The 26,338-nt window shown below is 48.9% G+C and overlaps 11 protein-coding genes across 11 annotated transcripts; 6 read left to right on the forward strand and 5 right to left on the reverse strand.

Moving 5' to 3' along the window:
- Positions 1-50: 50 nt before the first annotated feature.
- On the forward strand, positions 51-1,886 carry ANOM_005257 (MDR family MFS transporter; the record flags this gene model as incomplete). Its single annotated transcript, XM_015550514.1, has 5 exons — positions 51-203; positions 272-357; positions 410-610; positions 670-1,192; positions 1,254-1,886. 5 exons carry the CDS (start codon positions 51-53, stop codon positions 1,884-1,886), a joined length of 1,596 nt encoding a protein of 531 aa, XP_015407363.1.
- An 801-nt stretch (positions 1,887-2,687) lies between these two features.
- ANOM_005258 (uncharacterized protein) lies at positions 2,688-3,779 on the forward strand (the record flags this gene model as incomplete). Its single annotated transcript, XM_015550515.1, has 3 exons — positions 2,688-3,104; positions 3,242-3,449; positions 3,571-3,779. 3 exons carry the CDS (start codon positions 2,688-2,690, stop codon positions 3,777-3,779), a joined length of 834 nt encoding a protein of 277 aa, XP_015407377.1.
- A 2,594-nt stretch (positions 3,780-6,373) lies between these two features.
- ANOM_005259 (class I SAM-dependent methyltransferase) lies at positions 6,374-8,055 on the forward strand (the record flags this gene model as incomplete). The annotated part of the gene is made up of 8 exons (XM_015550516.1): positions 6,374-6,378; positions 6,441-6,561; positions 6,626-6,787; positions 6,849-6,914; positions 7,111-7,232; positions 7,311-7,549; positions 7,602-7,779; positions 7,828-8,055. The coding sequence occupies 8 exons, from the start codon at positions 6,374-6,376 to the stop codon at positions 7,856-7,858; spliced, it is 924 nt and encodes a 307-aa protein (XP_015407376.1). The 3' UTR covers positions 7,859-8,055.
- A 1,979-nt stretch (positions 8,056-10,034) lies between these two features.
- On the forward strand, positions 10,035-11,254 carry ANOM_005260 (KRR1 small subunit processome component; the record flags this gene model as incomplete). The annotated part of the gene is made up of 3 exons (XM_015550517.1): positions 10,035-10,094; positions 10,160-10,432; positions 10,502-11,254. 3 exons carry the CDS (start codon positions 10,035-10,037, stop codon positions 11,252-11,254), a joined length of 1,086 nt encoding a protein of 361 aa, XP_015407368.1.
- A 526-nt stretch (positions 11,255-11,780) lies between these two features.
- ANOM_005261 (bZIP transcription factor) lies at positions 11,781-12,431 on the reverse strand (the record flags this gene model as incomplete). Its single annotated transcript, XM_015550518.1, has 2 exons — positions 11,781-12,187; positions 12,251-12,431. 2 exons carry the CDS (start codon positions 12,429-12,431, stop codon positions 11,781-11,783), a joined length of 588 nt encoding a protein of 195 aa, XP_015407369.1.
- Positions 12,432-13,594: 1,163 nt separating this feature from the next.
- On the reverse strand, positions 13,595-15,506 carry ANOM_005262 (MFS transporter; the record flags this gene model as incomplete). The annotated part of the gene is made up of 6 exons (XM_015550519.1): positions 13,595-13,927; positions 13,992-14,153; positions 14,206-14,330; positions 14,400-15,155; positions 15,227-15,261; positions 15,322-15,506. 6 exons carry the CDS (start codon positions 15,504-15,506, stop codon positions 13,595-13,597), a joined length of 1,596 nt encoding a protein of 531 aa, XP_015407370.1.
- Positions 15,507-16,061: 555 nt separating this feature from the next.
- ANOM_005263 (putative bifunctional fatty acid transporter/acyl-CoA synthetase (FAT1)) lies at positions 16,062-18,189 on the reverse strand (the record flags this gene model as incomplete). The annotated part of the gene is made up of 5 exons (XM_015550520.1): positions 16,062-16,233; positions 16,298-16,447; positions 16,506-17,652; positions 17,711-17,866; positions 17,937-18,189. The coding sequence occupies 5 exons, from the start codon at positions 18,187-18,189 to the stop codon at positions 16,062-16,064; spliced, it is 1,878 nt and encodes a 625-aa protein (XP_015407371.1).
- A 1,158-nt stretch (positions 18,190-19,347) lies between these two features.
- ANOM_005264 (putative peroxisomal 3-ketoacyl-coA thiolase (Kat1)) lies at positions 19,348-20,937 on the forward strand (the record flags this gene model as incomplete). Its single annotated transcript, XM_015550521.1, has 6 exons — positions 19,348-19,458; positions 19,534-19,629; positions 19,684-20,532; positions 20,592-20,656; positions 20,712-20,823; positions 20,899-20,937. Coding segments are annotated over 6 exons (1,272 nt in total), but the record flags the coding sequence as incomplete, so codon positions are not given.
- Positions 20,938-21,561: 624 nt separating this feature from the next.
- Positions 21,562-22,446, reverse strand: ANOM_005265 (ML domain-containing protein; the record flags this gene model as incomplete). The annotated part of the gene is made up of 3 exons (XM_015550522.1): positions 21,562-21,718; positions 21,818-22,034; positions 22,105-22,446. Coding segments are annotated over 3 exons (591 nt in total), but the record flags the coding sequence as incomplete, so codon positions are not given.
- A 1,081-nt stretch (positions 22,447-23,527) lies between these two features.
- Positions 23,528-24,233, reverse strand: ANOM_005266 (H(+)-transporting V1 sector ATPase subunit F; the record flags this gene model as incomplete). The annotated part of the gene is made up of 4 exons (XM_015550523.1): positions 23,528-23,695; positions 23,755-23,992; positions 24,051-24,085; positions 24,142-24,233. Coding segments are annotated over 4 exons (477 nt in total), but the record flags the coding sequence as incomplete, so codon positions are not given.
- Positions 24,234-24,420: 187 nt separating this feature from the next.
- ANOM_005267 (Nur1/Mug154 family protein) lies at positions 24,421-25,976 on the forward strand (the record flags this gene model as incomplete). The annotated part of the gene is made up of 2 exons (XM_015550524.1): positions 24,421-24,777; positions 24,888-25,976. Coding segments are annotated over 2 exons (1,446 nt in total), but the record flags the coding sequence as incomplete, so codon positions are not given.
- Positions 25,977-26,338: the final 362 nt, after the last annotated feature.

Consider the following 26,338-nt stretch of genomic DNA (forward strand, 5'->3'; position numbering starts at 1 on the left):
AAATTCATACGCTGTCAACTCGCATCTTGTCGGGCTGTAGTGTCTTCGCCATGATGGCTCCCGAAGATGAGGCTCGCACTCCAACATTGATGCTACAAGTACAAGATGTCCCATGTCAAGAAGAGAGCATGGAGTATCCCACCGGCTTTCAATTCCTTGTCGTGCTCCTTGCCATGTGCATGTCGTTGATCCTCACTGGTTTGGTCCGTTTTCTTGCCCCTGGATGCCACATAGGCCGGTGGAACCACTTCATGCTAAGAGAGACGTTTAGGATTTCAATATGATCGCAACAGCGTTACCAAATATTACCACGCATTTCGGAACCATTGAAGATGTTGGTTGGTATTACTCGGCATAGTCAGTTTCTCCCAATTTTCCGGAATCAGTTCGATGCGCTAACGGAGCACAGCCGCTTGACCTCCTGCTCGTTCCAATTTATGTTTGGCAAGCTGTACCATCTATTCTCAGTCAAACATGTTTTCCTTGCCTCAGTCGTTATTTTCGAGATAGGGTCGTTGGTTGCCGGTGTATCACCCACTTCCGCCGCGCTGGTTCTGGGACGTGCGATCTCTGGTATGGGCTGTGCGGGTATCATATCTGGAGTCTTCACGTTCGTTTGCACTATTATGCCAGTAAACTATCCGTTCCAGCTAACACGCGGAACTATAGCATGGTAGTGCAGAGCTTTCCGCTCCGTCGACGTCCGTTTTTCACTGGTATCGCGGCTGGGGTTGAGGGTGCGTCGGCGACTGTAGCCCCACTACTTGGGGGAGCATTGACCGATTCTGTCTCATGGAGATGGTGTTTCTATATCAACCTGCCCATTGGGGGCTTGTCCTTTCTCTTGATCTTACTTTTCTTCGAAGACCCTCAGAAGAACGCCCGGGTAAACCTTCCATGGGGAGAAAAGCTTCGCCAACTTGATCTCCTCGGAATGAGCATCTTTGTGCCCTCAATCACGTCTTTGTTGCTAGCCCTACAATGGGGTGGCTCCAAGTACGGATGGGGAAACACACGGATCATTGTTCTATTCATCTTGACGGCTGTTCTTCTGGGTGCATTCATGTGGCAGGAAAGGAGAAGAGGTGATAACGCCCTGCTTCCGGGGCGAATCATGCGGCGTCGCAGTTTGCTCGCCGGGATGTGGTTTTCCTTTTGCAATAATTCCACACTCTCTGTTTTCGAGTATTATGTACGACCAAATTCATCTCCCTTCCAACCGGTTACATTGATTGACATTTTCTCACTCTTAGATGCCAACCTATTTTCAAGTCGTTCGCGGTGTATCCGCCACGATATCCGGTGTGCTGAGCCTCCCCATCGCGATCGGCGTGCCTGTTGCTGTCATGTGTGGAAGCTCTGCCACCAGCCTTCTGGGATACTATGCCCCGTTCATGATTTTGACCGGGATGTTGACCCCCATTGCGGCAGGTTTGCTAACAACACTGTCAGTGAAGCAGTCCCTGGCCTCTCTTCTCTGCTACCAGGCGCTCCTGGGCGTAGGGGCGGGCGTGGGCTTTCAAGGCCCTCAGGTCGCAGCCCAGACTATTCTACCAGTCGATGATTCCCCGATGGGCATTGCTGTGATCATCTTCGCTCAAAACTTCGGACCGGCTCTCTTCGTCTCTATCGCGCAGACTATCTTCACGGGACAGCTGCTCACGCGTTTGGGGTCGTTGTTGCCCAACCTAGACACGTACTCGTTGTCGGCTATGAGAATGTCCGATTTGGAGAAGTATGTTCCTTCCGCTGATATCCCTCGAGTAATTGAGGGCTACGATCAGGCCTTAACGACGGCTTTCTTTCTCCCCGTCGGTCTGGCCTGCGCCAGTATGATTGGAGCGCTGGGGATGGAGTGGAGGAGCGTGAAGCGAAAGGAAGCTTGAATGCTTCTGCGTATCGAGTAGCGACCTGATTCGTCTGACCAGGAAAATCGTATCATACCCACGCGAGAATATGCCGTCTAGCTTTGCACATAACTCCTGTATGACCGGCGCACAACGAAGGCCACCATCTCTGGTTAGTAGACAGTACAGACATCTTATTGACAACCCTTTCCATACACCACATATAGCATAGAGACCATGGATAGTAGCACCCATCAATTGATTCCACGAACCAGTAGACCAGTCTCGCAGTCCTCGAGCCCTCCGACCCAACCAACCTTATACAGTAAATCCAGACCCAGCCCCCAACACCAGGCAACCCGCACCCATCCACCAGTTGGGGGCCACATCTACCTACGATGCCAACCTATCTCTAAGTTACCAGTAGTACCTAAGCAGACCAAACAGGCGAACCTTGCGATAACCTGGGTTCCTACTGCGTAAGACCTATCCAATACAACCACCTAAAATATCAACACCCAAATACTACCCCGAACCCCAATCCACAGTAATCCAACATGATTGGTCCGCTCGTACATTCACAACGCAATCCCTGGTTGCAGTGCCACCAATCCCGAACCCGACCGGAAACCCCCGGTAGATCATTGTCACGGGTTTCGTCGATTCAGCTACCACCTACTAGTATATAAATAGTATAAATCAAGACCGTGGCCATCCTTACCTAGAAAAACACACTTACTATCAATAGAAGGGAACAAAAACAAAAAACACAAGCCTATAATATACTATACTATCTCAACCCGGACTACAACATCACAGGTACCTACCTAATCATCCAAAATGACATCCCTACTCGAAAAAGCCTCGACTTTCTTCTCCTCGCATATCCCTCAGTTCCGCTTCCCGATACAATCAGGCAATAATACCCGGGTTGTTCTTTCTGCATTGTCGGCGGCGGTAGTGGCGGTTACCCTTCCTCGTGTGTATCGCGATTATCGGACTTTTCTCTCCTATGGGCCCGGTGGAGTGCCGTATAACTTGATCGGATGGTTTGCGGCTAGTGTGATTCTTCCGCCGTGGGGGAGGGAGATGTTCTCGACGGGGGTCTATGATGCGAAGATTGCAGCGGGCGAGACGACGAGCTATCTCGGTGATGAATGGAACAGCATGAGGAAGAGAGATCATCGGCCTGAGGTTGGACCGCATATTGTACCGCAGAGACAGATTACGGAGTTTCCGTCGGAGGAGATTAAGGAGGTATGTATTGCGTTGCGCATAGATCAGTTTGCTCTTATTTATTCTGGTTTAATGTGGTTTTTGTGTCTGTCACGAATATGCAAAAAGTGTAATGCACATACAAGACTATGGTATGTACTTACTTACCGGGGATAAAGAAATTGAATCGGGACTTCTACGCCTTCGCCAATCGCAACCAACACCTCGTTGTACTTGCCCCGTCGAAGCTCGAGCTTCACGCCGACGCCCTCTTTCTCGCCGATGGCCTTCTCCCGACTCCCGCTACGAAGCAGATGAGGGGCGAGATTGCGCATATCCATCGGTTGAAGGACTTCTCGCTGCATTTGACTTTGGCTCCTGCTGACTGTATGATTCCTCTTCCCATCTTGATTCGCTGTTGATACCCCGTTGATACCCTGTCGCACGGAGCAAAGAAGAGTATACATGTTTTCTCTAGACATGAGACTGACCGGGACATGATTAACAGGCAAGAAAGTGATTGAAGCTGGTTGGGGGCAACGGCATAGATTATCTGGGGTTCAGGTTCCGAAGGCCCTTTTTGGAGGAAAAGTCATCTCGCTTCCGTCAGAATATGTTTTGATTTATGCCCCGCGCACTGAGCAAGAGGCTGCGTTTGTGATGGAGATCGTTGATGCTAGTGTCAAGCATATGACTGGGTCTTTGGAGGTTAGGTAGATGTTGGTACGATGATATAGGCCACTGGAGTATGAAGGTGTAGATGTATACTGTATGACGTTATATGAACCAAATGCAATGATCTTCCCTCTTTATGTCTGTTAGCTGATTTGCCACCAAATTACTCTGGATACTAATTGTTTTTGCCACTTCGACGTAGATCGGTACGCACAGACAGATCTCGAGATATTGTGGAGGGACTGTGACAGATGGTCAAAGCACCCGGAAAGAAAAAAGAAGAGAAAAAAAAAAGAAAGAAAGAGACGGCAGAAAAATACAGTGAAAAAAAAAAGGATAATTAATTAAAATGACGGCAAGCGTGCAACGTAATGATAAAGCGATTGGAACTCCATCGAGCGTGCGACGTGGTGTAGCACGATGTGGGTGGGTTTTTAGTCCGCCCACACTAGCGGGCCTAACCGCTGTAGTCTCCGGCGCTGCGCACTGCTTTCCCGAAGCTGAACCGTGGTTCTGGGATCGCTGCCAATATGCCTTGTCGGCCCTGGGCTTAATTCCTGTTGTCAAAAGACCCGACAGCTTGGGTGCTCATCTGGCGTTGGCCCTGCATGGATTCCCGGTCTGCATGCTTAGTGATGGTCATGGGTGTACGACCGCAAATCAGAATCAATGGCCATGACCAACCCAACACTCTCGTGAAAATCCACTAGAACGGTCGAAGGAAGAGCAATCCTCGACCGAGGCGACGCTGATTTGCCCGTTGGACTCCCATCTCGCCTCTCTCCCCGTTAGTGGAATTTTCCCTGAAAGTAACCATTGAACTCAATTCCAAGAGCGGGAATTGGCATCATAGAGCTATGGGGATGCCGCAAAGTAGTCTATAGGCCTCGTATTCCTTGTCAGGTCAATCAAAATCAATCTGTTCCCAGACTCCACAGTTGTTCAGGCCTCCGACGCCCCGACCCATCGCTTGCATATCTTGTCTCTTAAGAGAGTCCTCCGTGCGACCTAAAGATCGTTGGCCCACCCGCCAAGCGCCGTCGCTTGTCAGATATACTCTGCTATTCTCAATCGGGACCGTGACCCATCGTGTGGGTGCCTTAGTGTCATTTGTCTCAAGCTCCAGCACGACGGGCGACGCACAAAAGGAGCGGTGAGAAAGAGGCGCAGGCTGTGATTGAGGGGAAAAGGGAAGATTTCAAAAACCCAAAGAGAATATAGTTCATAGAATTGGGCTAGATTGTGAGCCAAACCCGATATATTGCCCATCTCACAAGCCACGCCTCCAGGATTCCCCCCACTTATTCAAATATCGATGCCGTCATTTTTTTTCAAATTACTTACCCTTAAATGGCTCGCATATTGGGATACCCAGGCTTACAACGGGTGGCTGTTTGGGCACAGCCAGCACCAAGCTGAGGTCAACGGCTAGACCATTGACCACCCCTACAGCCAGCATTGAACACAGTCTGACGGCGCGAACCAGCGTGCTTTAGCTTCAGCTAATCCTTAGTGTATCCGCAATAGCTGATTGCATCTGCAGGGTGACCATCGGGTATTTATTTTGTCGTCCGTGATTCACGGTCGTAGACCCCCAGTATCCCTCCTGCGATTATTTCTGCGGGCGTGAGTATCCCAGGGATATTACATCATGACGTGCCACCCCCACCATGCAGGCCTGTCCTTCAATCCATAATTTTTTTTAGAAAAAATTTTTAACGCAGATCTAGTGTGTTGTGTGGCCATGCAAAGGTTAGGGCTGTGGATGAGACCGAGTTACTGATACTGCCTGGCCTGCAGAGACATGTAAAATTAGTGATTGGAGACAACACGTGAGCCCAGTACTAACTGCGAAAATGCCCAAAGTCTCGGTCCGCACTAAGAACAAGGATCTCAAGACGATCCTTAAGCGTTCCTACCAAATCAGGGAGTCGAGGAGAAACTGAAACCCCGTGCGACGATGTCTAACCCGCTCTCAAATAGACTGATAGGGTGGGTGAAGGGTGAAGTCCCAAGGGTTAGTGAATTAGCCCTCCTAGGCATCGAACGCCGTCGGCATCGGTGGCCCCTCCGGAAGCACCGCCGACCCCTCCCTTCGCTGCAGACTGGTGGGATGTAATCCTGGGCGAATACCCCCGAGGTAGTCGTATTTCATTTTAAAGACAAGGGCGGGCGATGTTTAACCTGCTGTCACGGAGGGAAATGTAGTAGTTCGAAAGGGTGGCCTGCCATTGACTGAATTTTGCCTCTTTGAAGGGGGGTTTAAGGACCATGATTTGCTGGGTTCTTGCAAAAGGCAAGACAGACGTCTGGGACTGGCCTGGACGGATTTTCCTTTACCGGCCGTACATTTTAGTACGAAGACTCAGTCCCGCATAGTACAGACTGCTTCACCAATAGTCCATGGAGTGCAATATAGTCATTTTTGGTTCGTGTGCAGCGGTACTTTTCTCGTCGAATATTCTTCGTGCCCCGTCGATCGCTTCAACAAAGAGATCTCTTAACCACAACATAGCCTGCCACCCACTCCCCACGATAGAGACGTCCTGAGAGATGGGATTTCCTTGCTGCCCGTGATTCAATTCGTAACTCGTTCAACCCCAGCCCCTCGTGAGCATTCCAGAGAAGGGTCAACCATGACGTACCTAAACCCGCCGCTAGATCGTGGACAGACCATGAGCACTGACTTTCTGGGTCGTTAAGGAGCCCTGACTCGGAAACGGAAGCCTTGGACGCCGTGTACCTTGAGACCGTCACCATCCAAAGTCGCGTGTTCCAAAAGTTCTCGATCGACCACCAGATATTTTTTGAGCCGGTAGACGGAGTAAGATCCAAAAAAGAAAAGTCTGGGACTCTCGGGACAGAGCTGACCGCAGATCCACCGCCAGGAAGAGGCAGAACGACTCGAGCTCCAGCACCAGGTTTTCAACAAGGTTTTCGACAACAGGCTAATATTCCCGCCGATCCCACAGCCTCAAAAGATCCTCGACTGTGGGTATGGCACTGGATCGTGGGCTATTGAGACTGCAGAGCAGCACCCTAGATGTAAGGTACGTAGTCCAGGTGGGTTCTTCTCCCCAGGTACCAACCAGCTAATTACCTCGACTGAAGGTAATCGGCCTCGATATATACCCCTATATGAACCCAGACGATATACCGGAGAATTTATGCCTACAAGTGAGTTGATCATCTCTCGACTGCGGGAGCCTCGCTATGCAAGAGTCGCTAGAACTGTGCCCCTTTTCCACATTCTCTCTGCTCGACGAAATGTCTCCCGCGGCCCCATTTTGCCGATTCTAGCGGAGATAAGTCCAGAGCGGGAGTCTGTGAATTCTGAGAAATGTGTCACTAACGTATCTATGTCGCCATATAGGTCGATGATCTGAACCGTCCATTCACATTCCCCCCGAATTACTTCGACCTTGTCCATTCAAGGCTGCTCGCAACCGGCATCAACCGAGACCGCTGGCCCTCCTATATCCGAGACATTCAAAGGTCTGGTTCCTGAAGACCGGCTCTCCGGTCCAACGTAAGGTATCGCCGACACCTCAGACTAACCTTTCGTTGTCACAGAGTTTTAAAGCCAGGGGGCTGGGTGCAATTAGTCGAGATATACTTCAATGTCCAGTCAGATAACGGCTCAATCACCGAGCAGCATGCATTGAGGCAATGGAGCACGCAATTAATGGGCTCTTTGGAGGAAGTGAAGGACCTTCGCGTGGGGACAAGGTTGAGAAATCTTCTGACAGCAGCAGGCCTGACGGAGGTCGATGCTCGAATGATCCCGCTTCCTCTATCCGCATGGTCAAATGGTAAAGTGCACACACGTCATACGAGTGAAAGGTATCTTTTAACACTGTATAGACCCCAGGATGCGAGATATAGGCGCCAAAAACCGTGACAATGTTAAAAAACTGCTTCCCGCGTTGGGGCTTTATCCATTTACCCAACGACTGCGGATGCCCCCACAGCAGTTCGCGGAGCTGATAACGCGAGCACAGCAGGAAGCCGATACCCACAATCTGAAGGCCTACTTTCCCCTGTAAGTCCGTCCTTCAGGCAATCCGTGACGGTGTTCTAACAACACCAGGTATGTTTGCATTGGAAGAAAACCCCAGTAAATATTGCCGAAGGGACGGGTGTGATATTCAATCCGCAATCCTCTTCCCACGGTTTGTAGAGAGGTGTTGTATCTCTATCGAAGACGTCTCTGGCTTGACTGCCCAAGGGAACCATAATGTTCCTTCAACAGATTAGATTTTTTGGCATTGGACAGATAGAGCTTGAAAGCAGTTAAATATTGGTCAGTTTCCACCAGAATTGTGTCTCAGTATCTTCTTTCACCTCTAGGAGTCATGCCCCTGGCGGTCTTAAGTACTATCACCACCCCGCATGGCTGAACCGTCCACAAGCGACAGTGTAGTTATCCAAACTAGCAGGTAACTCCTTGCACCAATCGTCCAACGGAAGGCTGCCTCTCGCATATGACGGCACTCTACAGGGAATCAAGATAGCAGCGGGCTCGAATTCGGAGACGGGTCACTCTGAAATGGACAATGAAGCCGGAACCTCGCTGACATGCAGCACGAGGACTGGGCCCTCAAGAGGCCTGTTTAAAGAGACTAGGCAGAGTCCTGGGCGTATGCCGGAAATGCAGCCTCGTCTTAGCCCAGGAAAGAGGACTGTGTTGATGGAATGAGCCCTTCGTTCCTCAGCCAGCTGACTCTGCGTGAGCGGTCATCTTCGTTTCTAGGAAGCAACGGAACTGTCGTCGTTGTCTTGATCACATATCGGTCCGGAAGGCACCACTGGGGATCTGTGACTTTCTAGAATCAACAGTGAGTGCTAGATGGATGGGGACTTGTCGGTCCAAAAGCCAGAAGACAACTCAAGCGAGTGGGAAGAGGGAACCAAACAACGCCCGTGCACCTAGAATCATCATCTCAAGGGCTAGCGGGCATACCGCGAATATGATAGCTTGTCCGACACAGCCAAGGTACAGTGGAAACCCCGAGGGAGTGGTCCACCAATTCGAACCTGAAGGTATTGTCACCGAGGAAGGGAGAGAGAGAGAGGGAAAGAGAAAAGGAAGACGGTGTAGGGGACAAGAAGGACTGGGAAACGGGCCCCGTCTCGGGTAGGGTACCAAACTGACGGGTCGTCTCTGAACCTTACTCCGTAAGCAGCAACAAAAAAATTACCTGCCAACATCGTCCCTGATGGAAGCTCCCTCTCCTCCCTCTACCTCCGTAATCCTGTCGATACAATGTCCAATTACTCCTGCCTTGATTGCCCGTGAAATACTACACCGAGGATTGGCATGCACCCATCCAGAACCCTCTAGCGGATCGCTGGTTAGGATTAGCGTTGCCAATCTCTGCCTTCCAGATTCGCCGTTACGACTTATCAATAGTGGCCACCTCTTGAAACTCTAATTACACCACAAAAAGGCGAGTGGTCAAACCATAGATTGGGCCAGAGAGAACAATTAAAGGCGATGCTACAGGCAAATTTCCATTTTACAAACGGTCTTTTCTGGACTCTGGTTGGTGCCTTCGTCCTGAAGGGAAAGTTTCCTACGATAGACTGTGTGGGGCAAAGGGAGCTGCGGGCCTCTGTAATTTCCCAGTACACCTTGCCTTTCTTTTTCTCCGAGATTAAATGGCAGAGGGCCATTGCTGTAGATTAATATAAGCACCAGAACTCAACAGTGGCTTCAATTTGTGTCTAGAAGACACTGGATGGTCTTGCTCTTCCAAGGCCAAACTGATGTTTCTTGTCCCGTGCCCCAGTTTGCCCACCAAGGAGACCCAACGCCACGGACATGGAATGCTAAAAAGGGGCTTAGTTGGATCTGCCATGCTCACAGCTGTATTTGATCTATCGAATTCAGCTACGACTCGTAATGTAGCTGGGTCAACCACGTCTGCACTCGGAAGGCCACTCAACACTGCCATGTGGCAATCTGTAGCTTCGTTTCTTCTGCGTGGTTTAACTTATCACAGATTGTGGAATGGGACCCGCCGATAAACCGAGGATTGACCAACCAGACGCCCAATTGCTGGAGAAGCACCTTTGAGGCTCATCCGCGTAGACGCCCGAACCGTTCAATCGGGCGCTTGTGCGTCTACAGCGCATATTTCCCTGTCTGGGTTCCGTCCCAAGCGCTCTGCGCGCTAAATGCCCAAAGTGGTAAGCCTCCGCGCGGATCAGAAAAAAGTTGGCCGCCAGTTCAGTTCCGTCGAAGAATAATCCTGTACCACCTGCCAGAAAGGCTGCGCAACCGAATCTTCCAAAATGCCGTCCACATACAAGAAGGATAAGCCGTGGGATACGGATGACATCGATAAGTGGAAGGTTTGTTCTTCTTGTATCTCCCCAGGCGATATGCGCTCGTCTCCTAACCTACCATCTGCGACTAGATCGAGCCCTTCAAAGCCGATGATAATGTCGCCGGTAGTTTCGCCGAGGAATCCTCTTTCGCGACGCTCTTCCCCAAATATCGTGAAGTTTACCTGAAGGAAGCATGGCCCGTCGTGACAAGGGCTCTGGAAAAGCAGGGAATCGCTTGTACTCTGGATTTGGTGGAGGGTAGCATGACTGTGAAGACCACCCGGAAGACTTTTGACCCCGCCGCAATTCTCAAGGCCCGTGATCTCATCAAGCTGCTTGCCAGAAGTGTGCCTGTGCAACAGGTAGGTTGATCGTCCATTGTTTCGCAATACTGTCGGGACCCATCCGCTAATCGTTTTGATTGATGATAGGCTCTGAAAATCCTCGAGGATGGCGTCGCATGCGATATCATCAAAATCCGAAGCCAAGTCCGCAATAAAGAACGTTTCGTAAAGCGTCGCCAACGTATCCTAGGACCAAACGGTTCGACTCTCAAAGCTCTCGAGCTCCTAACCGAGACATATATCCTGGTGCAGGGAAACACCGTCTCCGCAATGGGTCCTTACAAGGGTCTGAAAGAAGTGCGCAGGGTGGTAAACGACTGCATGGCCAACATCCATCCCATCTACCACATTAAGGAGCTCATGATCAAGCGTGAATTGGCCAAGGACCCCACGTTGGCCCAAGAATCCTGGGACCGATTCCTGCCAAACTTCAAGAAGCGCACCCTCTCGAAGCGTCGCATGCCGTTCAAGGTCACCGACAAGTCCAAGAAGGTGTATACTCCTTTCCCACCGGCCCCGGAGAAGAGCAAGGTGGACTTGCAGATCGAGTCGGGCGAGTACTTCTTGTCCAAGGAGGCCAAGGACCGTGCACAGAAGGAGGAGCTTATGGAGAAGCAACGCCTGAAGCGCGAAGAAAAGATGCAAGAGCGGGCCAAGGCCTTCGTGCCGCCCGAGGAGCTGGAGAGTGCCAAGAAGGAAAAGAAAGAGAAGAAAGAGAAGAAGAAGCGGAAGCGCGACTCGGAAGCAGAGGCAGACGCCGAGGGTTCCGAAAAGAAGGAGAAAAAGAAGAAGAAGAAGAGCAAGTCGAAGGAGAGCGCCTCGTCGGATGGAGACTCTTAAGCTTGTTACTGATATTTATGTTCTCCTTATGCTACTCTTTTCTTTTATGTTCTCCGTCAGATATTGATCCTTCACGTTCACTTTCCCGAGATACGGCGCTTAGGCATAGCATGGGCTGGAGTTTTTTTCACTCTTCCAAAAGTTTGGACCGAAAAAATATATATATCCTTTTGCTTCTTTCTCTAGTTTGCTTTCAGCATTTATAACTTGTAGCCGCGAGAGTAGCTCCAGACGAAGATACTCCAGTATAATCTCATTACTGAAGTATATCCTACAACATAAACGAACAGTGATTTGACTCAACTTCGCCATTGTTATAACCTACTCCATGTACGGTATGTATTTGAGCCATCTAGATTAACCATACCAACCCAAAAACATATATCGTTACATTTACAGTAAAAACTAATATAACCTATATATGGACAAAGCCTCCAACCAAGAAAACATGCCACTCCATTTCAACAGAAAAAAAATAAAACATCTACAACAAATCCATAAATCGGCATTCCCCAAGAACCTCCATCTACCCCCTCAACATCTCCTTCAAAGCAGCCACTTCAGCCTCTCTCCTCGCCAGCTGGAGCCTGAGCTCGTCTCGCTCCTGCTCCACATCTCTCAAAGCACACTCCAGCTCAGCAATGCGATCACGTCCCTTCTGACGGTACCTCCGTGCCGCCATGGTGTTGCGCTGGCGTTTGATGGCCGTCGTGGCCTTCTCATCGCTAGAGTCCTCTTCCAGAGTGCCAGCTTTGCGCTTAGAACGACCGGCGCTGGATACTTCAGAGGATAGTGGATATTCTTGACCGGGTAGTGCGTCTGCCGCGGTAGTGTTCGACGGTGGAGTTTCGATATTGATTAAGCCGAGGTTCTGTTGCCGAGATACACTATCCTGGTGGGAGACGTGGTTATCACCATGAGTTTCATGATAATCTGGTAGCCGGTCAGTCATAGTTTCAACCACATTGGTGGGAAAACAACCAATAAATGACATACCATTGAATCCGGCCCCCGTAGACGATGCATTTAATGGACTGAACAGTCTCGAGAGGGCAGTATCTTCGATTGGGCCGAACGATGCCGTCAGAGAAGTAGAAACTGGCGGGTCCGAGGGAAGCAGGGGATCAGCTCGGATATGAGCAGCGTCCGGTTGCCGCTCAGACTGGGTCTCCAACATGTCATTGTTCCAGTTAAGTCCCGAAGCTATGAAGTCGGGCACTGACTCCCACGAGGGCTCACCAGGGAGGGACAGGTTCCTTCTGTTGCTGTGGTCGGGCGAAAACCACGGTGTGCGAAATGGCCATGAGGGACTTGGGTGGTTGTTGTGCGGCCATGAGCTCAAGGTTTAGGGCCTCTCCTCTACAGGGAGAGGCTGATGCTTGCGACTCGGTTTGGATGGTGCGTGTTAGCGGCTGCCGGCTTAGCAGCTCATCTGTTGATGTGAGGAAGAAAATTAGTGGCCTGGCGACACAAACATGCGTTTTATATACTTGTGGTACCACTGGGAGACCCTCTGGGGCTTTGTGGGCCACTTCGCCCCCTATTGGAGGGTGTCATATACCGTCTAATAGGAAACTTAGTATAGCTAAGTATGTGCAAGCCAGGAGGTTATGCTTTACGACCAGTGTTGTGTCTGGATATGCCGGTTGGTTTTCGTCTGAGTTGGTGAGCAGGACGTATGACTCTGCAGGTTGATCAATATTTATTGTTGACCAATAGTCACTGTATGTATGTACTTGCTACGACTCAGAATTAAAAGACGGAAATGCGAATGATGATCTAAGGTGTTGCTGTGCATAAAATGATAGCCAATCCGCGATTGAACCCTTATTCAACGCTCAGAGGGATTGATACACGCAGTGAACGGTAGATTATACATTAGCCAAAAACAAGGATTTAAAATGAAAGTGTAAGAATAACCAATATGAAACTCCTTAGGATATAGACCCCCACCGACAATCCGGGAAAGTCATAATGAGTCATTCTGATTAATCCGGCGCTTACCCGAAGTATGTATGGAGAAACAGGGGTAAAAGCTACTATAAACTACTGAAGGTATGCTATAACATGATGTAGAGTTTTTTGCACTTATTTTCGCACTTATTTTCGCACTCCAGAGGGCTCATATTGTAATAAAACAAGTAAAAGCTCACAAAAAAAACCCTACCCCATTCAAGATACACAACCTCAAACTAGAGTATATACCATGCTAACTGTGAACGATGGGGGATAATGTACATTGATTCAGAAGACATCTAGTATACTCCTATGAATATATGCTGTGTACATACTTCAAGCCTCACAGTCTCCCCGCCACAGCAAATCCTCAGAATATAAACCTCACATATCTTCCGACCCATCGCTATCTTTACCCTGCAGAAACACCTCCTGCTCTCGTCGACTCTTCTTCAGATCCAACCAAATCGCCAAAACAGCAAAACTGGCCACGCTCAGCCCGAACAGGAAGTAGAAAGGCATCGAGGCGTTTCCAGACGGCGTTGCATCAATAATAGCACTTGAAACAAGAGGCCCAATGAACGATGAGGTCTTGCCAACGATACTGAATAAACTGAAGAAAAGGAAGTCGTGGCCTCGGGGTGCGACTTCGGAGATCATGATTTGGGAGTAACTATACCACGGGCAGACGAACAGGCCGTAATACACTTGGTAGAGCTATTGTTCGCACAGTTAGTGTTTGATGACACCCCCCCAAGTGGAGAATAAGAATCTGACGTACCCAGAATTCCCAGCCATGATGGAAACCAAATTTCTGTGTCCAGATGCCTATCATACCCCAGCCATCGAGTAAGATAATTGCGACGGCAATGGTGTTAAACATAGTTTTGGTGCCGAGTTTAAAGCGTTGCTGAATGAACCAGAAACCGTAGATCCCCACTGCCTGTTGTTGATGGGTTAAATATGTACAAGAAGAGATAAGATAATGCACGAACCTGAGCTGCGATTCCAGCAATCAGAAGGTATGTCAACTCTAGAGTGTTGTAAGAGACCACACTGTTCTGCAAGGTTGATATCACAGTCACAGTTGTGTTTAACGAGTCGCCCAAGAGGAAATATCCTATGATTCCCCATTAGCAATTCCATAGACAACCGGAAGCATTGGGAATAGACCACGATGGAATCTTACCAACAAGATAAAGCAAGCTCTGCTTCAATCTCCACACCTGTTTCGCAGCATAATAAAGCTGCCACAGACCCGCAACAAAGATGTTTCTCCCTTTCGGATCCTGTCCTGGCCGACGCTTCTCAAGAAAGAACCAAGGCAACGAAACTAGCAGCCACACACCGCTCGCAAAGGCAATCAGAACACTCAAGCCCCAATTGTTATTTTCCTCACTTGCATTGACATGCACTCCAAACATGATACCCACGATGATGGCAAGGATGACCACCTCCGCACAGGACTGGACATAAAAGGCGATGTTCGCCAACCTACTCCGCTCTATCGTGTCGGCATGGTCGTATTCATCGCGCGATATAGTTCCCGCGGTGTAGGCATCTGCTTTTGCTTTCATTTCGGGCGTATTGCGCGCCAAACCCGGGAATGCTGCCGTCCAGAAGGTCAGCGTCGTTTGATAGGCGATCAAGCCGACGATGTACAGTCCGACGCCAACGTGCCATTTGTCTGCCGTATGGACGCCGAGCCAGCCGAACCCGATTGCATATGCGACTATTGAAAGAGTGACCAGGATATTGGGTCGCCATGTGCCGAAGTCGGCGAAACTGCCGATGACTAGGAAGATAACTACTTGGATGGCGAACGAAATTCCATTGCTGAGAAGTACAATGCTATTGATGGAGCGTTCTCGTCCTGCGAAATAGAGGGTTCCGCTATCGCCTGCGGCTTGGCTGAGTAGGTTCTGGAAGGCAGTTGGGCCGAAGTCTGTAAATGGTCAATTGTTAAATTGCGTCTGCTTTATATTTGACGCGAATGGATAAGAGGGGGTGGCCTACTGAACAGAGATAATCCATTGTTTCCAATGTAATAACTGAGTTGATGTTTCTCATTTAGTAATATCTTCTTTTCCACAATATGTTAATCAACGCACGCATAGTATGCCCATATTTCCCACTTGGTGGTACAGTATCGCGCATCAAACTGGTCAGGTGCCGTTGACTGTTCCAGATCCTTATCCGGGGCTGGTTCCTGAAAAACCTGCTCTGAGGCTTTCCCATCGTCTATGCGAGACTGTTGGGTATGAGATTCCTCTGGAGGTGCACTGGAATCTGCCATGGTGCAACTGCGATGAGGGTTGAAATTTTGCTTTGCATTTTTTTTTTTTTAAAAAAAACAGACTGGGGCGACCTTTATATACTAAATGCAAGAGATTTTAACCCCGCCCGTTGCGATTCGATCGACTATGATACAAGATATACGAGCATATACGACTAAGAGGTATCGAACGAATAGCAGGTAGAGCAGGGAAAGCCGTGTTCATACATTGGTTCACCAGTGGCTTAGCTTCATGCCGATCTTTGGGCCCTAGCTCAATTCGGGAGAGATTGCGGACGGAAGTTTGATTGCGGCATGCCGTTCTTGTCAAAGAGAAAGAAATACAATAATAAAATAGAATATCAAAAAGTAGGTCAAAATTAGTATACTAATATGCTAAGAGTATCAAATCATACCGCCGAGTAATCTCCGGTACTGAAATTCTGTGGAGAATGCAATCTTTTGTTTGAGATGGATAACTGCCGAACAAACAATAAATCTTGAACTTTATGCTCTAGTGTCTTGGCATTATATATACACCAACGAGATGGTCTAATCTTGATACATGTCTCCCCATCACAGCTTCGCCTGTCCACTCTCGATCGAAGACCAGCTTCGCTCGTCAAGCTTCTCGTATGTCTTCCCGTTCAGCCAATACAACTTATCACCTTTCCAATCCCCTCGCGGATCCCATCCCTTCTTGGCCAAGTCGCCCTTAGCTTGCTTGAAAGTGACGCCAGTAGCAACCCTATGAAATAAGTGCATGTTAGCGCATACACTATCATCAGAAAAATAGGTTGTTTGAGTCTTACTTCTCAGTGAGTCGGACAAGCCGCGGCAGAGCGTACGATGGCACACCCTTCTTCTTCAGCTCACGGTACAAGTTGTTCATGAATTCAGACTCCACTGCTGCGGAAGGATCCTCAAGAGTGATTCCCGCAGCGCCGGCTTGTCCGTCATACCTAAGAGCAATGCATTAGTATATGGCTGGAAATGACAAGCAACACGTATCACACATACTCCGACAGCTTTACGCCGTAAACAACGGCATCATGAACAGAAGGAATCCGGCAGATGTGGTCGCGGACTTCTCCTGCACTGACATTCTCGCCTTTCCAGCGGAAGGTGTCTCCAACGCGGTCTTGGAACTTAACCCAGCCGTCTTTGTCTTGGACCACAAGGTCACCGGTACGTTGGAAAAGATCGCCTTTCTGGAACACGTCCCGAAGAAGCTTCTTTTCGGTAGCATCTTCGTTATGGAGATATTCAGTGAGTAGCCCACGACTTCTGACTCGCCCAATCGCCTCTCCTTCCTCACCAAGCTTCGCTCTAATACAGAAGCCTGTCTTTGGGTCCCGGTATGGCATCTCTGTCTCGGTATCATATTTCACGATGAACACATCGTCTTCAAAGAACCGCCTGATGGGGCCCGAAAACCCAATCTTTCCTGCACCCCATGCTCCGACACCATGGTTATCGAATTTGGCCACACCCTCGGTTGACCGGTAGAACTCGCGGATCTCAGGGACCGCAAACCTTTGACGGAAGCGCTCCCAGATTTCCCCACGGAGTCCGTTACCAGTAGCCACAATGCAAGAATGATTCTGGTCATAGGGCGAAGGAGGCGTTGACAGAAGGTACCTGCACAACTCGCCAATATACAAGATACGCGTGGCTCTTGAATCATGGACATCCTTCCAGAACTGCGAAGCTGAGAACTTGCGGCGCAAACATAAGGTGCCCGCGTTCCCAAGAGAGTAACACAACCCCGTGAAGAAGGCAGTGCCGTGGAAAAGAGGGAGGGGAGAATATGTGCGCAGAGGGAAATACTTCGATTGATTGTTCACGTCAGTCGTAAGTGGATTCGATGTTACGAGCGTCATCATGTTTCGAATTGCGCATGCTTTGGGTTTCCCCGTAGTTCCAGACGTGTAGATCAGAGCGCATAAGTCGCTGGGCGACCTCTTGGCAGGAATCAAGCCAAGGGGGGTGAGCTGTTGCAATTGCGCCGCTGTGATAAGTTCTGTGGTTCCTGCAGATTCGCCGTCGAAGGATGATATATTCAGCGCAATATGAGGCAAATCAGAACAGACAAACTGTGATAAATCAGGTGTTGAGATGATCAACTTGGCACCAGAGACATTGAGGCAGTGAACGAATGTGTCATCTATGCTCGCCTGAATTAGTTTCCATCTGTGTTGCATAGGTATAGTTCTGGGCAGTACCTCTCAGGTTTGTATTTATAAGTGCAGAGACACAGCCCAGCTTCGAAAGTGCATACATCGTCACAACCATTTCAATGGAATTGGTGGTAAAAACACCAACGAAATCTCCTGGATTAATGTTTTGTCCATGGAGAATTGTAGCAAATCGATCCACAACTATGCGAATGTCAGTTTTACTGCAAGAGTTGTATCCAAACATTGGTAATAAGATAATGAGTGTACGTACGATCCTTCAATTGACTATATGTCCACGTTTTGTTCTCAAACCAGAGTGCTTCCCTCGAGCCATGACCATCGACTTCGATGACTCTTTCGAGCATCTTATAGATCGTAGTTGTGTCACCCAGCTCCACAATTCGCTGGCCGAGGCGCTTCGTGAAAGCCCGATCATTGTATATCGTTGATATGTCGGTAGAAATGGCAAGTTTGGCATTGAGGTAGGCCGCCGCACCAACTGAGAGAGCTGAAGCCATCGCCATTGTTGGCGCGCTAATCTCTGAGAAGAGGTCCATTAGGCTGCAGGGGTCTGATAAATGTAAACTGTAGGTATATTTCTGAAATCTCTTGTTGGATTTGTATTGGTTGCGTTGGCTAATTCAAAACAGCCACAAAAGTACTCGAACAAAGGAAAAGAGCTTCGCACTGATCACCGCTCCATGGAAATTGTCAAGTCGGCTATGGCGACTGGGACTGGAGAGCACGAATATAGTGAATAATAGCTGTGCACCTTGGACCGATCGGAATTTAGAAACGGGACCTGAAAGTGCCGGCGATGGCGCAGATCGAATGTCTGGGGTCTGGGGGGCTCCAGACGGCAATCAAGGAAATGCTGCCACCCGATAGATCGATTTAAGCTAAGGGTTCTCAAGACCACCATTGGGTAGAACGGCTCTGTCCCCCGGCCTCCACAGATAGCATTCACATTTGTTCTCCTTAGAAGTACCTTGTTTTTGACATTCAGCGGGGACTCGGAAGTGACACACATCCCATACTGTCAACCTTGGGATGGGCGAGACAAACAAGACATGCCTCAGGCTTCAATCTAATGACACTGTACTCATCATCCATGATGCTACTAGTACATACAAGGTATTAGTATTCCCAAGTACCACCCGATCTAGCAAGACTGTGAATTACTACATAGATTGCAATATTTATCCAGTTCCAATTGATTTCCCCATACCACTTCTCCACCAAAGACGTACGAGAGACTAGAGTTACTTCCCCACAAAGTTTGTAGAAGCCAAACCATGGCCTTGTTGATGGATCCAGCCGACAGCCGAGGCCACTCAGCGGTACCGTATCATACGCCTTCGTTACAGCTTTACGGCAAGGCCACTCGGCAGGTCTGGACAACTTCCAGCACCGAGAAACGGCATCTATGAGCCTAATCTTCCAACGAAACCTTATCCATTGGCTGTGTCCCAACCTTCGGCTCGGTATTTTGATCCATTCTCCGACGGCGCTTTTGTCCTTGAGATTAGGAACCGCGGCTGATTATGCTTCTGATTCTCGCCCCAGGTTATTATAATATTGCGACGTGTGCATCATTGCGGGGGAGTTAGTGACTTCTGTCTCCTCCAAAAAGAAGTATCTTGGAAAAGACACCTGTGGAAATACTACCGTGATCAATAAGTTTTCAACATGTCTTCACCTCAACAACGGCTATCTTCTATCGCAAACCAGCTTACGAGCCTGGTGCTGCGTCCGGAAAGTCAAAGCTTCTCGCGAAGAATCCTGACGATGTGGTATGTCTCTCATGCTTAGAAATACAATACTACTTACTTGGGGTAGGATCAAATAACTGACTATGTGTGGTATAGGTGATTACACTTGCCCTGCGGACTCCCCTCACAAAAGCTAGGAAGGGTGGCTTGAAGGATACCACTTTAGATGAGCTTCTCATCTCACTGCTGACGGTAGAGTGCTTGTTTGTCCATGTCGATCTTCTCCGTGTCTAACATAACAAATAGGATGTGCGCGAGCGGTCCAAACTCGATCCTAACCTTGTCGAAGATGTCTGTGTCGGAAACGTCCTTGCCCCTGGCCAAGCTTACATCGCCCGTTCTGCTGTCCTGGCAGCTGGTTTCCCCGTTACTGCCGCAGCATCGGTTGCCAACCGATTCTGTTCTTCTGGATTGCTGGCGATCCAGAACATTGCCAACCAGATCATTGCCGGTTCAATTGATGTTGGTATTGCAGTTGGAGCAGAGAGCATGAGCACCAACCCCGACGACGGTGCCCCAGAGCTATCCGACAAGATCACATCACACCCAATTGCCTCCCAGAACAAGCAGCCCATGGGCCAGACCTCCGAAAATGTCGCATCTCAATTCGGAATTACTCGTGAAATGCACGACCAGTTCGCTGCCAAGAGCTACCAGAAAGCAGAGCATGCCCAGAAAGCTGGCTGGTTCAATGACGAGATTGTTCCCGTTCATACCAAGGTTAAGGATCCTAAGACTGGAGAGGTGAAGGACGTCGTGGTCGATCGTGATGATGGTATTCGTTACGGCACGACTGCCGAATCACTCGGCAAGATCCGCTCAGCTTTCCCCCAGTGGAAGCCCAGTGCTACAACGGGTGGTAATGCTAGCCAAATTACCGATGGTGCCGCAGCACTCGTCCTCATGAAACGATCTCGTGCACAAGAACTGGGCCAGCCAATTCTGGCTAAGTTCGGCGGAGCCACTGTTGCCGGCTTAGAGCCCCGAATCATGGGAATTGGCCCGTCTATAGCCATTCCTAAGATCCTCTCCAAGCTCGGCTTGACTAAGGATGACATTGATATTTTTGAGATCAACGAGGCATTTGCATCCATGGTAAATAAACACAACCTCTGTCTTCTTCGTTTCCCCAAGTGGTTGTTAACTTTTTTTAGGGTACTTATTGTGTTCAAAAACTTGGTCTTGACGAATCCAAGGTGAACCCTCGGGGTGGTGCAATGTAAGCCAAGCCAGCCTCCTGCAAACACCTTGAACGCTGTTACTAACCGATATAGTGCTTTCGGCCACCCATTGGGATGCACAGGAGCGCGACAGGTTGTTACTGCTCTCTCCGAATTACGCCGACAGAACAAGAAAGTGGCAGTCACTTCCATGTGTGTCGGAACTGTGAGTAATTCCTGTCTGAGAAATGCTTGCTTAAGATGCCCGAAGTTAGCCTTGTACTAATTTTCTCTCTTCCAGGGTATGGGTATGGCTGGTATTTTCGTCTCCGAGGCTTGAAGTTTGATATTAAATCTTAGACTGAAGGCTGTGCAGTCATGATATGTAAATATGTTATACCTAAAATATTCCGAGCATAATATGGAGTTCATGCTGTTATCTCGCGTTAAAGGATACACACGTCGATGTGTCTCGTTGCTGGATCCGGGTTATGTTTCTGGGTATCTAGGACCAACCCATGAATCAGCGTATAGAAAGGCGGATCTCTTTGCGGTGCTATAGGTACTAGCAAGTTTATAGGTGTATTAGCCGACTAACCTGATATAGCCTTTTACCATGGACAAAATAATTTAATATTAATTTTGCAAAGATTAGTGGAGATCTGACTAACAGGATATTCTAGATCGGCTTCGTGCACGGTCTTTATAATGGTTGATTCAAATGAACCATGAGTAAGAACATTAGAGCTCTACTTGGGTTGATGATACAGATGCATTTAAGCGATGCCAACACGGCATATATAAATAGACCCGACTTGACAAAGAAAGCGGTAGTATCGAGCGGATGCTCCGAAACGCCGTACAAGATATAGCGAATGAAGTCGAAAGAATCATAAATCATGCGATTGGAAAGAAAGGGGGAAACAACAGGGTACATGTTGAGGTTCGTAATTAAGCGTACGTCATGCTCAACCTAGATTGAGCATACCGATCTCTAAGTGCAGGCTGTACATATTGCTGACCTCTTAGAAGGGACCCTTGAATTCAACGTTAACGGCCTTCAGGCAAGTGATGCGCTCATCATCCTTAGTGAAGACATCGGCTTGAACATTGTATTTTCCCTACCCAACAAGCCATCTGTTAGCAATCTATCCTGGCCAAGGTCGAGTGTACTCCCTGGCAAACCAGACCCTATCTAAGCATGGGACGATAAGACTTACAGGAGGAATCTGTTTCGGCAATTCGACCTGCTTGGTCAAGGTCATGTCACCTGGCCCCAGGGGACATTTAAGGTCTACGTTGACGAGCTGTTCGCAGAGATCGGCGGTCTGCCTGAGAAGAGTGATCAAGCCATATTTGACCTCCAAAAGCACGTAAGCACCTTCCTCAATCTTTTCACGCAGGGTGCCCGAAGCCGTGATGACAAGTGTTTTGCCACTGTATTCAATCAGTCATGATGGTCAATATTATACCAAAGGATGCCTGTGTATGCTTTTCGCTGACATACGGGAGAGGTGGGTTAGGTGCCAAGTCCACCTGTTTGATATCTAGGACGTCGCCCGACGGGTCGTTACAGTATTCCAGAGGGTTATCTCCTGCGACTGATTTGCCTTGTGCTTGGATAGGGGATTGGGATGACTTGAGGAAGTCGAGGCTTCGAGCTGAGGTGGAAATGGGAGCGAGGCAGACGAGAAGCGCAGCGGCAGTTGATAAGAACTTCATGATTGCGAGGGTTTGTAAAACTTCGTGGGATCGGATCAGGAGGAGATGTAATATCGAATACAAATGATATGAGCACTATAAAGACCTGTGATGACGATGGTAGAAGGTGCAAGTACTAGTAGTAAGTCGTACCTCTCGTCAGGTAAGAGTGGAAGGAGGAGCGGTGTCATGGGACCCCCATGACGAATGGCTGGGCCCACGTGATTGATACCAGAGAGGCACAGCCGCATGATTGGTGAAACTGCCATGCATTGGCGTTTATTATTCAACGTTCAAAGCATTGTGCTAACTGACCTTTCTAACCAGAACATGGATCTCTGAAGTGTGTCTTGATACTCACTATGACAAGAACTGAATCCTCATGGGTCTGAAGCATGATAGCCGTAACTAAGGTTATGGAGCCCAAACGCCTTATCGTGGAGATTGACCCACCTTCACAAGCTTCTCTCGATGTGGGATCGGATGAGATGGTTATTCTGCCCATGATCTTAGAATTTCTCAATAACAGCGAAAGGCTGGCCCATGAGAGACATGCTCGTATCGTTTCTACAACCTCATTCCGTCATCTTTAAGCAAGAAGAAGCCTCTCGGTTTTTTTCAAACCCGGCCTCCGGCATCTGCGCAACAGTTACGTCGACCTTAAGAGGTACAAAATGGGCGCAATTCTGGCTGTGAAGCTTACCCAACGAAAGGTTTCCTTTGCGTGTAATTCCATACTGGGCCCACTCTAGATACCCCTGTTTCTATCTAAGGCACGTCACATATTTATAGGCCGTGGGCGCAAATTCACCGGAAGATTTTGATCGGTCCAATGTACTGTACTGTCAATTGAGTACGTACCACTTCATTTCCTTCGGATGGGTGTTGAAGTGGCTAGTCTTGCGTTGAAAGCAGGACGCCGAGCGAGTCTGGCGAAATGTAAATTACTGTGTCTACCAGCTCACTGTCTACCAAGCACAAACAATCTCACGTATTCTATTTACGAAATGTGAAAGACGATTCCTTCTGCAGGATAGTCGTCCTGGCATAGATGTCGGACTGGCGCCTTTCCCTGACTTATCAATGGTAGGCATATACGAGTCTATATGGACAACTCTCGAATAAACTGGGTATCATCCCTCTGCACACATAGTTCCATTCCCACAGCCACATACGACACTTATATCATGACGAGGATAGATAAAAGTAGAACAGGGTACTCCCGAGATCTACTCTCCAAACAGACGCCGCACCCGTTTAAGCACGCTATCCTTCTCGGGGTCGTATGGGTGATCCTTGCTTGGGATTTCTAGGACGGCGGGAAATGGATCGGCGAAGGAATCAACACTGTGGCGGATGCGCTCTGCAACCTGTTCTCCCGTAAGCACGACAACGCACTATGAAGAGCCTAACCTTTTTCTCCGGGATGGGGAAGCACTTAGCTTGAATGACATACATGTTGATTGATGAGAACGATAGCAATATCTTTTCTTTCCTGAGTAAAGTTTTGGAACGCTTTCTCAATCGTAGAGGTTTCGGTCTTGGAGTCTACCACAAGGAAATTCCTTTGGGAGTCGGGGGGATCTGTGACATGCTTTGGAAAGCCGATTAGTTCACTATCGGACATGTCGGCTGCTATAGCGTTCTTGAAATCGCTTACACCAACACCAGCGAGAAGAAGTCCAGTCACCGAGCTGATATATGAAATTAGCAAAACTTTGGTCCAGGATAACCCCGCAGGCTGTAGATTACTCTTCATCTCCGATGACAGCAAGGAACTGCCGGTCCTGTGTTGTGTTAGCTGTCGGACTCATGCAGATAAGAAGGGAGGTGAGAAGTGTACCTTGGCTTGGGCCGCCATTGTGATAGATACGAGCAGTCGGCGAAGGGAACAGCTCGAAAGAAAGTGGGATCTGGGACAAGGGTGACACTGTCCCCGTGGAGTCTCGACTTGCCGCAAGTTGATCGGACAGTTGGACAGTCGTCATAAGTGGCCCCGACGCTGCTTACCTAAGCACATATTGTATGCGCTTTTTCTCATTGTGTTGTTGTATGTTTACACAAGTGGGACGGAAAACTTGCCCTCAGCTTGTCATCTTTGTCTTGCCATAGGTAAGTCCAGTTGCTGATTTCTATCTACCTTTTGGAGCCACCTAGAAAGCTAATCCTTGTTTTGATCTGCAGTTGCTCGCGCTACTATCGTAGCTTTTCTGGCGTCACGATGCCCCGGCTCATACGCCGCCAACCATTGGCAGAGCGCATCAAATCCTACCTAAACCCCTTGGACTTTCTCCTATGGCTGTCGGAAGAGATAGATGCAAATGATTGGGATCAGTTTGAGAAGGACTGGGCGCTGCCTTTGGGTGTGGTCTTGAATGTGGTCTTTCTAATCGCAAGAGCCAACACTCAACCCAGTGGCGGGAGAGCCATAGATGATGTTTTTGGCGAAGATGGGGGCACTCCTTGGCTCAGCTGGTTTGTAAGTTGTTTGCCTGTCGCCATCAATTGTTCCCGCCTATATCTTTGACGTCCAGGCTCGTTGTGTGACTTGGGATGCTTTGGCGCTAATGAACACCATCATCATCACAGGCTTCGTTCGTCGTTCATCTCCTCGTTTGTTTTACCGGGCTCAATAGTTTCTATACATTTTACCGCAAACGACACTATCGCATGTTTGAAGCATCAATTGACCGCGCACCTGCGACACCATCAGCTCACCGTGTACGGGTTGACTCAACTCCGGCCTCACCGCTGCGATACCTTGCCAATGTGGTTTCCGGGTCGGCACGATCAAGAGCGCACCCCGATGCGCAGCGTGACGTGTGGGAGCTTGCAGTCTGGGACCCTCTACCGATTTGCCTGCGATTGTTCTGCCTGTTTAGTCCTGGGCATGTCTTAGTTTACTGGCTTTTCCTGCCTACACAATTATCAGATCCGCGACCAAGCGTTACCATTGTGACGACAATCTTCTTGACAACGCTTCTGTCAGTACAGATGACATTCCTATCAACTTCCTTCAAGCAGCAGGCAAAGGACTCTACCCTGGTACATAAGGAAGTGTTGAAAGAGTATGACACAAAATATGTGCATCCTCGAACTCAGCCTTTAATGAGAGATGTCGGGACTCAGTTTTCCGACGCAGATGTCACCCAATCCGGCTCTAAATCCAAGTCTAATAAAGTGGACACTTATACTCCTACCTTCATTGTCCAGCGGGGCTTCAAGACTAGCCCGAACCCCAACTACCTTAAACATGTTGACCCGGATGGTATTTCATCTGGACGTCAATCACTAACTGGAACCCCTTCTGGCCCATCTCAATACCAAGGCCCACTGCAAACACCAAGTCATTTGCGGGACACTTCTCCTATTGTTCGAGGCCCTGTCTCGTCAATTCGGCAGCCGCAGTTCCGTCAAACCCCTACCGCCACGGGAGATGGTGGTAGTCTGGGTATTTACTCGCATGCTAATTCCCCTTTGAGGAAATCAAGTTCCACGAACTTTGACCGCCGTCTCCAGAGTACTGGGGATTTCTTCTATAGAGAGCGAGGCGCAAGTCCAATGAAGAAGCCGTCTAGTCCGCTGAAGAGGAGCAATGTTCCTGGTGACGCGAGCCCCATTGCATCAGGCTCAAGACGATCTCATCTTGACTTGCGTCGCCAGACAGGAAGATTCTAGACAACTCATAAAATTGAGTTGTTTCTAGTGGAAATCAGGACACCTTCATGGTAGCCTGATGCACCACGCATTCCTCAGAATTCTTATACCGTTCACCCGCATATAGCCTTGTGGACAATGTTTAACTAAGCATATGGGAAGGGAGTTTGGGAGTCCTTTAGTCTTTTCTTCCGCTCAAAATGATAGTCCTATTGCGTTCAAGGGGCACACACAGTATCGATCTATTTCAACTCGGGAATGTAGGCTGATAACAGACACGGCCAGCCACTGTATTATATGTTCCATGTCGCATTGCTGCGAGATTCGGAAATTAAACTTGAGCCAAACCGCAAATGAGGAAGCCAAATTATGTTCCAGTCTTT

This window comes from Aspergillus nomiae, assembly GCF_001204775.2.
Source record: "Aspergillus nomiae NRRL 13137 chromosome Unknown contig00115, whole genome shotgun sequence".
Taxonomy (NCBI): Eukaryota; Fungi; Ascomycota; class Eurotiomycetes; order Eurotiales; family Aspergillaceae; genus Aspergillus; species Aspergillus nomiae.